A 12,085-nucleotide genomic window follows, 5' to 3' on the forward strand; every position below is an offset into this window, starting at 1 on the left:
TATGTAAAATTCACTCGAACCAGGTCATTTCCTAAACTATCAGCGACTTTCAGATCAAAACTCGTGTTAACATTAAGGGCTCGATAAAGTGAGAAATAACAGTAAATAGTTACTAAGTAGTAAAGTGAGCATGTCATTAGAAACGAATAATGATTTTGAAATATAGTGTTTAAACTCGAAATTTTAAAGGAAAAATACAAATCAGGAGCAGAGGAAACACGGACATCTACAAACGTTTGAGGTAGGATAAGGTGCCATGAAGGAGTGAGTCTCCTCTGCTGACCGGTCACATCCGCCTCGTGCACTTTGTCGTGATCGGGAAAACGGAAAATATGTAGACAATTTGATGAATAATAATGGCCTAACAATAAGTACGAAAAACGTCAGTCAGTGCTTAACAAAAAAGAAAACTACACAATAAAGAAGAAATATTTTGAAAAAGAAAACATTCTGTTTTTAACCCACTACTCGATATAAATGGCTATCAATGTCAAATTAATCTTAATTAATTGATCTAGAAAAAGTTACAAAACCAAAATTAAATCTTATTATGAAACCTTTTTTTATTTGATCAGAGGTAATTAAGTAAATCGACATAAGTTTTATTCGGCCAAAAACTCACTTTGGAGACATGTAATAACAAAACTATAATGATTTTTTTTTTCACATCTAGGTTGCAATACTGTAGCCATCGCTATATAGATTCAGTTGCAGAAAAAGTCCTTGACATTTAGGTTAAAAAATATATTTTTGGGTTTGAAATGCATAAAGTTGATGTATTGTTGAGACAAAGCGTCAGGTTGAACTTTCAATATACCTCCGATCACGGTCCATTGATGTCGTCAAAACATACTCTTATCCTATGTCATTCGTCAAGAGTGTAAAAGTTTCAAAATCGTCACAAAGCAGTAGGCATTCATAATGCACGGGCATTGGTTTTGCTGTTGTGACTTTAAAGCTGTAATTTTTTTCTTCAAATTATATAATATTTTATTAAATTTCGGCTTTTAAATGTCTAATTTAATTAAAATCATTAATTTTGTACCAAAAGATTAAACGATTAAATATTATGATGAGATGATATTAATCTTCTTGTCAAATGCTTTAAAAATATAATACAGAATAACTTTTATCTTTCAGAGTCACCACTTGACCAGGCTATATTTCAGCAGTGGCAGGATGACGACAGCAAATTTGTTTCAACAAGAGCTTGTAAAGAAGTAGAAAAGCTCATAAAAAGTCAGAATCTGGTGATCGTGACCGGTAACTCTGGATCAGGAAAATCAGCCATTATACACCATTTAGCGTTGAGGTATAGGGTCAAAGGCTGGACAGTGAAACCAGTATATAACGTGAAGGAAATCACTGATACATATTCCTCAGTAGATGTATTACAAAGCAAAATCCTTTTTGTAATCAATGATCCTATTGGCAACGAATCCTTCGACGAAATAGCCTATAATTCATGGAAGGAACAAGATGAAAGGTTGAAAGCTTGTTTGAGAAATAACAAGATGTTGCTCTCAAGTAGAAAATATATTCTGCTTGATAATAGGGTTAAAGGAATGTTAAACGATAAATCATGCAGCATTGATCTTAGTGATGACAAACATAAACTGAATAATGGAGAAAAAGAAACCATTTTAAGGAGTTACGCATCAAACAGTGGTCTTTTAAAAGACGATATTAGTGGAATTTTGACGACTGAGGAGTATTTTCCGTTATTATGCAAACTTTATTTTAGCGACGAAAATAACCAGACAATAGGACCGCGATTTTTTAAAGAACCTTTTAAAGTATGTCAGGAACAAATTAGAAATTTCAGAAATGACTCCAAAAAGGAATGCAACGAAAAATACTGTGCTCTTGTTCTTCTTGTTCTGTGTAACAATCAGCTTTGTGTTGAGGATATACATGAAAAGGATTGCTTAAAGGAAAAATTTGAACTTGCTTTGAAACTCTGTGGAATGATGGCAAACACAGCATCTCATATTATTGGTGACGCTCTGAAGACTCTAGAGGGATTTTTTGTCAAGAAGATTGAGGACACCTATCATTTTTATCACGATTTTGTAATGGAAGTTACCACCTATGTGTTTGGAACAGACTATCCGGGAGAAACAATACAGTATTCAGATATTGGTTTCCTTAGACGACGTGTAAACTTAAAAAGCAGTAACGACAATAGAAAAGAAGAAGTTGATATATTTACCATATATTTAAATGATAAATATGTTAGCAATCTATTGGATATACTTTTTAATGATGTATTTAGAGATCGTATGTTTGATGTTGTTCTCAATCCATGTATGAGTAATGAGAAGGTGGCTGCATGTTTCATACAAAAATTAAAAGATAGCCCCGAAAAACTGCACAGCCTACTCACAAAAAAAAACGCTTCACGAAAAGGTTAGAGAGCAAAAAGATAATCAAGCATTAAAACAATCTTTTGCTTCCAAACTTGACTTTCTGTATTTAGAGGAAAAATTGCCAATTCTTAGTGCTATAATAGTATTTTGTCATACAAATTTATCAAAACATTGTTTAGAAACTCTTCAGCGAAAGCGAAATTCTCTTAAAGACACTTCTCTTTTCTCTGCAGTATGTTGCAATGGTTCGATGGATTTGTTCAATGTCTTTCCAAAAAAACAAATTAAATGGTTTTTGGTGAAAAAGTGGTGGGAGTACTATCCTATTCACATTGTTTCCCTGTTTCACAATCATGAAATATTGCGGGAGCTGATTCATGTGAAGAATGAGGTGAATTTGAGAACCAGTATAATGGAATATACTCCCTTGATGTTGGCAATTTTGAGTACGGACACAAGCGAACACAGAAATAAGGAAACAAGAAATGAGCCAATTGATATCACTGTTGAATTTTTACTGACTCATGGAGCTGACATTAATTTCTATAATCCATTTTTGGGGGGTCCTCTACATATAGCAAGTGGTAAAGGAAACGACCACACTATAGAACTTTTATTAGATAAAGGAGCAGATATTAATTCCTGTGACACAAACAAAGAAACTCCTTTACATAAAGCCAGTGAAGAAGGACACGAAAGCACAGTACAACTTTTATTAGAAAAAGGAGCAGATATTAATTCATGTGATACATACAAAGAAACTCCACTACATAAAGCCAGTGAAAGAGGACATGAAAGCACTGTACAACTTTTATTAGAAAAAGGAGCAGATATTAATTCATGTGACACATGCAAAGAAACTCCACTACATAAAGCCAGTGAAAGAGGACATGAAAGAACTGTGCAACTTTTATTAGATAAAGGAGCAGATATTAATTCATTTGACACAAACAAAGAATCTCCTCTTCATAAAGCCAGTGAAGGAGGACATACAAGCACTGTACAACTTTTATTAGAAAAAGGAGCAGATATTAATTCATGTGACACAAACGAAGAAACTGCTCTTCATAAAGCAAGTAAAAAGGGACACGAAAGCACTGTGCAACTTTTATTAGAAAAAGGAGCAAATATTAATTCATGTGACAAAAACAAACAAACTCCTCTACATAAAGCCAGTAGACAGGGACATGACAGCACTGTGAAACTTTTATTAGAAAAAGGACCAGATATTAATCTATGTGATACAATCAAAGAGACTCTTCTCCTTAATGCCAGTGAATGGGTCTTGAAAACATTGTACAACTTTTATTAGATAAAGGAGCAAATATTAATTCATTTGACACAAACAACGAAACTCCTCCCCATCAAACAAGTAAAAAGGGACACGAAAGCACTGTACAACCTTTATTAGATACAGGAGCAGATATTAATTCATGTGACAAAAACGAAGAAACTCCTCTACATAAAGCAAGTGAAAGAGGATATCAAAGCACTGTGAAACTTTTACTAGCTAAAGGAGTAAAAATTAATTCATGTGACATAAACAAACAAACCCCTCTACATAAAGCCAGTAGACGGGGACATGAAAGCACTGTGCAACTTTTATTAGAAAAAGGAGCAAATATTAATTCATCTGACATAAACAATGAAACTCCTCTACATAAAGCAATTAAATTTGGACGTAAAATCACTATACAATATTTATTAGATAATGGAGCAGATATTAAATCACGTGACACAAACAAAGAAACTCTTCTCCTTAATGCCAGTGAATGGGGACTTGAAAGCACTATACAATTTTTATTTTAAAAAGGAGCAGATATTAATTCAAGTGACCTAAACAAAGAATCTCCTCTACATAAAGCCAGTGAAGAAGGACATGAAAGCACTGTGCAACTTTTATTAGAAAAAGAAGCAGATATTAATTCATGTGACACAAACAAAGAAACTGCTCTACATAAAGCAAGTAAAAAGGGACACGAAAGCACTGTACAACTTTTATTAGATAAAGGAGCAGATATTAATTCATGTGACAAAAACGAAGAAACACCTCTACATAAAGCAAGTGAAAGAGGATATCAAAGCACTGTGAAACTTTTACTAGAAAAAGGAGCAAAAATTAATTCATGTGACATAAACAAACAATCCCCTCTACATAAAGCAAGTGAAAATGGACATGAAAGCACTGTGCAACTTTTATTAGACAAATGAGCAAATATTAAATCATGTGACACAAACAAACAATCTCCTCTTCATAAAGCAAGTAAAACGGGACACGAAAGCACTGTACAACTTTTATTAAATAAATGAGCAAATATTAATTCATGTGACACAAACAACGAAACTCCTCTACATAAAGCCAGTAGACGGGGACATGAAAGCAATGTGCAACTTTTATTTAAAAAAGGAACAGATTTAAAATCATCTGACACAAACGAAGAAATTCCTCTACATAAAGCAATTAAATGTGGACGTGAAAACACTGTACATTTTTATTAGATAAAGGATCAGATATTAATTCATGTGACACAAAAAAAGAAACTTATCTACATAAAGCCAGTGAAGGAGGAAATAAAAGCACTGTGCAACCTTTATTAGAAAAAGGAGCAAATATTAAATCATGTGACAAAAATAAACAAACTCCTCTACGTAAAGCAAGTAAAGGGGGACACGAAAGCACTGTGCAACTTTTATAAGATAAAGGAGCAAATATCATTTCATGTGACACAAAAAAGAGACTCCTTTACATAGAGCCAGTGAAGAAGGACATGAAAGCACTGTGCAACTTTTATTAGAAAATCGATCAAATAAATTCATGTGAAACAAAAAAAGAATCCTCTACATATAGCCATTGAATGTGGGCATGAAAGCACCGTGCAACTTTTGATAGATAACGGAGCATATATTCATTCATGTGATACAAACAAACAAACTCCTGTATATAAAGCCAGTAAAACGGGATATAAAGGCACTGTACAACTTTTATTAAAAAAAAGAGCAGATATTAATTCATGTGACACAAACAAAGAAACTATTCTACATCAAGCAAGTATACTGCAAAGTGAAAGCACTTTACAACTTCTATTAGATAAAGGAACACATATTTATGTATGTGATATAAACAATGAAACTCCTTCACACAAAGCCAGTGAATAGGGATGTAAAGGCACTGTTTAACGTTTTGTAGACAAAGAAGTAGACATTTATTCATGTGACACAAACAATGAAACTCCTCTACATAAAGCTAGTGAATGGGGACGTGAAAGTACTGTACAGTTTTTATTAGATAAAGGAGCAGATATTAATTCATATGACAACTACAAAGAAACCACTTTACAAAAAGCAATCAGAACGGGACATCAAAGTACTGTACAGCTTTTATTAGATAAAGGAGCAGATATTAATTTATGTGACACAAACAAAGACACTCCTCTATATAAAGCTAGTGAATACTGACATGGAAGCATTTTTCAACTTTTATTAGATAAAGAAGCAGATATTAACTTTTTGACAATAACAAACAAACTCCTTTACATATCGCCGGTTATCGGGGGTATGGTAGCACTATGGAACTTTAATAAGTAAAGGAGCCAACGTAAATTTACGCGATAATGACGAAAAAACTCCTCTTCTTGCATCCTGAACAAAGAGAAAATACATATTATCAACATATTTGTATTAAGTAAAGCAGCGATTTTGAAGTCATGTGTTGATGAAAAAAATATTATTTGACAGATAGCCAGTGGAGAGAGGGACTTTGATTAAGTAAAGAAGTCAACTTTTATTGATGTATTAGGATAAGCTTTTCTTTATAAAGCCAGTGAAAATGAGCGTAATAGGAGTGTGCAAGTTTAATGAATCGAAACGCAGACATTAATTTATGTGATCAATAACAAAGAAACTTCTCTTCATAAAGCCAGAAACCAGAAACCTAAACATAAATTGCTTTTCAATTTTTACTGACAGAGTAAGGTAGCAAATGTCAATTTAAGTAATTTTTTCCAAGAAACTTATCTGCATTAGGTCGTAAAGGCATGGAGGCACTGTGCAAATTTTACAAATTTATTCAGCAGACATCAATTAATGTGATTCATTCTATCCAGCATTATTAAGCTATATTTCTCCAGTTGTTTTAGACCAAAGCTTAAAAATACATGTATATTAAAAAATCATGCATCGCTATAAGTTTTGGAAATTGATTGATTTGTACAATCAAAATTCTAATGAACAACGTTACAGAATGACGTGTGTTGGGAATATAAATCATTAAATCATACGCGGAGAGTGTCTGAGTAAACATTAACTTGTATATAATTTATTTTTTTATTAAATTCGCTTTTGTATGAATTATTTTTGCAAAGAGTAATAGTTGATCCAGTTTATACTCTACTGTACAGCGTATTCCATTGTACTTATTATTTTAGTGTTTTGATAAATTTCAAAATTAGTTGTATTACAATTGTACTCACTATTTAAATATTATGATGAATTTTAAATCGTGTTGTATATCAACTGTACGCACTTTTTAGCACTATTGGCCATGTGATGCCAAGAATGTTTAACAAATTGACATTGCACAAATTGAATTCTGCTATGGCCGAGCTAATAAATTATGGTGAGTTGTTAATCCCTTTCTGGATTTTTGTTCGTAAACCAAAACAAATGTCTGTGTTTTTTAGAGTGTTTTAGAGTAATTGACCTGGTATATGAGCAACATATCATTTGTTATTCGGTTATTTCAGCACAACTGAAATCGGACAAACATAAATTAGCTAAGGTGTAGCAGCATGTAAATTTTATCGTTGAACCTTCAGACCGATCAGCATCAAATTAGACCATTTGAATTAACAATCGTTTGTTGGTCTTTTTGTTGATATGAAATAAATTATATAGAATACATATGCTGATTTTACTCGTCTCTATAAGTAAGGAAGTCTGGGTAGTAAACAAACTAACATCTGATATTCCTTCAATATTTTTACTAGTATATGCTTTGATTATCATTAAGCAAAATGTTTTCATTTTTGAATTTCAATATAGACAAAGCTCTTCTTCTTAGGTGATAAATGTAGTCCAAAATGGCCAACACCATTTCGCCCCATTAAATACCATGTAGCAACGCACTTTGAAATTCAGATCAAATCTACACACTTTTATTTGTTTAAGTGTGTTCCATGTATAAAAAAACATTTTAAAGTAAAACAAATATTTCCATCCAACCATCCACGTTTTTTTTTGTTTTTTTTTTTAAAAGTGCGCTTATATCGACGACATCCACTTGCTTTGATTTTTAAGTGAATTGTTTTGATCCCACAGGTAACGCAATTTGATTGTTTTGTTCATTGTAACAGATCATTGTGTTTTTATTGTGATTTCTTTGTAGCTCCTAACTTTGAAAACTCGTACGTGTTTACGACAGTTTGATATGTTTTTAACGCTCGTTGTTTTTAAGTTTTTAAACTGACATGGACTAAAAAGTAATAAACATTTTTACAACTTTTTTCTTTTGTTTTTAACAAATAGAGAGACTAAGTTAATCAGATATTTATGTTATGAATTAGTTTTTAGTTCCTAGATAAACATTCAAATACATAACGTCGAAAATCGATAATTAATATTTGCACTGGTTTTATCGTGCTAATGATTTTAAACATCTTGATCGCGTGATTCAGTAAAATATCCATTAAAAAAGCATTAGAAAAAAAAACCAAGAAAACTGTAATTAATGCATTTAATGTTATGTGTCATGTCAACACAGAAATTCGATCATTAAGCATTTCTTTTTCTTTGCAACATTTAAACAAATGTTCGTTAATAAGGCCGGTTATAACATAGTTGTCTGCATATTCGCGTCTGGACCTATAAATTTTTTTACTTTCATATTATTACTTACTAAGGTGGTTGAATTGTGTCACGTAGAATAACAAAATATGCTAATCATAGCTAAACATAAGGCAAACATGTACACTAAATGTTTGAACAATTCTACAAAGTGCAATATTCTACAACGATGTGCATTATAAACAGAAAAGCTTTTAGAAACCAACGGTTTTCTATCTCATGACTTGTAAAATCAGTAGCAAGTGTTTAAGATCAAAATATTTGCCTTATAAAGATCTAAATTGTGAGAAAAAAGATATTAATAATAATTTTTATATTTTGGTCGATTTATTGTTCATTTCAAAAGGATTAATTTTAGAGTTACATGTAACGTGTCACGTTCCTTCTTTGGTTAAGGTGCATGACTCATGACCGAAAGGTTGTGGGTTCAAATCCTGGCCGCGGCAGGTCGACGTTGTGTCCTTGGGAAAGGCACTTTACATGAATTTCCTCACTCCACCCAAGTATAAAATGGGTACCTGGCTATAGACAGTGAAAGATATTGTCAGAATGTGAGTGTTTGAGCGCCTTAACGGCTGCCGCACTGAGAAGGCTCTGGGATGCTATAAGGTCTGCTGGGGTAATAATTGTAAAAAGCGCTTTGAGTAATGCATCAGCATTATAAAGACGCTATATAAAAACTTGCAATTAATTAATTAATACACACAATTTTTGAACAATTCTACAAAGTGCAATATTTTACAACGATATGCACTATAGAAACAAAACAGCTTTTAAAGACTAGCGGGATTCTATCTCATGACTTGTAAAATCACTAGTTAATGTTTTAAATACAAATTATTGCCCTATAAAGATCTAGATTGTTAACGAAATATATTATCATTCATATTTTGGTACAGTTATTGTTCATTTCAAAAGGGTTAATTTTAGAGTAATATGTAAAGTCTCACATTCCTTCTTTAATATCAATGGCGGTCATTACCATACAGTTTGTATGATAGCTATATCCTTTAATGTAATTTGTGTACCCCGAGTGCACACGTACATAAACAAAACATAAAAATACTCCTGATATTTCGATCAGTGCTTAGTTACCACAATAACATGAGGTAACATAAGGAAATGTAAAGTAGTTGTTTAAATTAATTATGCTTAAAAACACATGCTAATAAAGATGATAAAAATAAAGATGAGGATAACAGTAAAGTAAAATGATTTACATTCCGAGCACTTCATTTTTGTATACATTTTTTTTTAATTTTGAAACATTTTTCACGAAATTGGAATCCAAAGGATTATTCCATAGCTTTAAACTGTTTATTGATTAAGATACACAAGTTAAACTAAATACAATTAACGTTATTCACTATCATGGTCACGTGGTGAGCCAAGCTCCATTATTTCCCCAGGGAGTAGACCACGTTCCTGGTACTGACGTTAGTGATGTACTCCATGGCTGGCGGCACACTGAAGAACAACTCCACGGAACATCTACTCCTGTCCTCCTCCCTAATCGACACACGTGACATGTTCAGGAGTTGTCGTTCTTTGTGGAAAGGTTTAGGAGAAGGGCTACAGTTCGGAGAGACCTGTCCTATCACGCTGAGATTTATGTTCATTTAGCAGTAATGTCTATATACAACTTTTTCATATCTTTCTCCGATGTCTGGGACTGGGTGTCAATTAGTTGTTTCCCTTTACTAATGGGCACTAACTTCCAGGTAATAAAAGTAGGACAACAATAGAACTTCCTCTCCCATTTTTGTTGGAAATCATCTGATGCCTAATGTTTATAAAGCTGCTATTTTTCTAGATAAACACTAGCATTTTTAACTGTTGGGAGTCTTCCAGGGGAAGGTACCACATAAGAACCATGTGTTATGGGGTCCCCAAAATCATCAATGGGTTGAACAAAGTCATTATCCTTAACTGGCGAGCTACGTCTCACTACAGATCCCTGACTAACATTTGAGTATAATGACTGACTGCCCTACAACCATGCTGTTCCAATATAACGGCTACCATGAGCACTGCTAACCCCATCTTATGTCTGCTGGGGAACTCGGTCCCACTCTGAGGGTACCCCTTACTACCAACATAGATATAACCTTATTCATCACTGTCACGGTCTTCGTACATAAGGGCCTTCCCAGCGGGACAAGGAGTGTCAACCTGCACGGTTTACTCGTCACCAAACCTACAAGTAGGGTTGAGGAAGTCTTAATTACTATGCCTGCGAGACGCGCTCCTGATTGGAGCAAAAGTTTCCCTTTCGGACGTAAGCATGTCATCGCTATCACTATCACTTAACCACACGGCCGTAAATACGTTTTCTAACGAAGCGTTCGTTTCAAAATGGTGCACTTGATAGCACGTGGACATTACAGAAAAACAGTGGAAATACAAATGCAACAATATCCGACGAAATCTAACACAGATCAACACTGGAATGTTAGTCTAATCGCGAATCAACTATGGAGAAAAGGAAAACAAATCACAGTTCTAAGCAAGTCACCTCGCTGTGGCCTCCAATATGGCAGCATCAATGCGACTTTTTCAAACTCTACAGTTTACTGTACGGGAAAAAATATCCGACAAGTACAGGGACTCGAGTTGGACGCCAGTGTAGTATTTATTGTCTACTATTACAATAACATAGTAATCCGTGGGTACTGTACCACTGGACTCGCCGGTTGCCTCTTCCTGCACACCTCAAGTGTCTCGAATCGCCGGCTGCAGACTTCTAACTGGCGGTTTATTTTAGCATCTCGTGCTGGAATTAACGCGTTGTGACGTGCATGGGATGTCCACAATCACTACACTTTTACGTATGCAATCACAAAATTATTAAATTTGTCATATTGTGTCGGTTTTATATATATATATATATATATACATGTACAATCAAGGAATGTAAACATGATATAGGCTTGTGCATGCTTTTTACACGTTATCTTGCACTTATGTTTACTGTTTACAAAATATTAGTCACATGCATTTAAGAATAATCGATGAAAACTGTATTGCCAAAGCCCATGGCCTAGGTAGTGCCAAGTTCTCATTAAGATTGCATGAATCATAAGTGTTTCTGAACTGATAAACTGCATGGATTTTTTTTAATGGTCAGTGCCGTACAACTCAGTGCGATACAATTATTATAGATCTAAGTGAGTTGCAATTTTTTTCTGTTATTTTTTTCGCATTAGGAAACACCAAAGAGAAGGCCCCCAAATAGACATATCAGATCACATAATAAGCTAGTATCAGCAACTGAACATGCCTTTTCTGAAAGCACAGGTAATCAGTTTTGCATAATCAGCAGTAAGAGGCAGTTATTTGTTAGATCTTATTGTCACGTTTGTAATTGAAAAAAGGAGCCACTGATAAGGTATACACATTTTTATTATTTTAAAATTTGTAATTTGAAAGAACAGACTAGATTTAAAATATATATATATACTGTGGGATCATTAAAATTCGTGGTGGCTTAATTTTTGTGGTATTTGTGAGTAGCCCTTAGCCACAAATTTACATCCTCAACAAAACTCATTTATAAAAGAGTAAGTTTTGCAACTGAAACTGAAAAACCGACCTATTCATGAAAGTACTTCCCCACAATTGGCCCCCACAAAATTAAATTATTTAACAGTATGTGCAGAATATACAGTATCTGTATCATTTTATTAACTTACTCTAACAGACATGACATTCACTTGAAGAATGCAGTCTTCGCTTTGGTGTGAGTTCCAGTCAGTTCTCCAGAAATTTTACTACCTGGAACAATCTCATACCTATAGAACTCAAACGTTTACGTAAAAATGCAGAGCCGGATGAAGACGTTGGTCTTGCACGTTGCTTTTAACCATTTCCAAACC

The 12,085-nt window shown here is 33.7% G+C and overlaps 1 protein-coding gene across 1 annotated transcript; it reads left to right on the top strand.

Annotated features, from left to right (window-relative positions):
- Positions 1 to 2,418: 2,418 nt before the first annotated feature.
- Positions 2,419 to 7,834, top strand: LOC136271032 (ankyrin repeat, PH and SEC7 domain containing protein secG-like). The gene is made up of 3 exons (XM_066070103.1): positions 2,419 to 3,665; positions 3,979 to 3,986; positions 4,183 to 7,834. The coding sequence occupies exons 1-3, from the start codon at positions 2,620 to 2,622 to the stop codon at positions 4,578 to 4,580; spliced, it is 1,452 nt and encodes a 483-aa protein (XP_065926175.1). The 5' UTR covers positions 2,419 to 2,619; the 3' UTR covers positions 4,581 to 7,834.
- The last annotated feature ends 4,251 nt before the right edge of the window (positions 7,835 to 12,085 follow it).

The sequence above is a fragment of the Magallana gigas genome, chromosome 8, assembly GCF_963853765.1.
Source record: "Magallana gigas chromosome 8, xbMagGiga1.1, whole genome shotgun sequence".
In the NCBI taxonomy this organism is placed as follows: domain Eukaryota; kingdom Metazoa; phylum Mollusca; class Bivalvia; order Ostreida; family Ostreidae; genus Magallana; species Magallana gigas.

Bases quoted from the DNA above. Each gene is read 5' to 3' on its own strand.
- LOC136271032 (XM_066070103.1), top strand. From the start codon at position 2,620: ATGGATTTGTTCAATGTCTTTCCAAAAAAACAAATTAAATGGTTTTTG.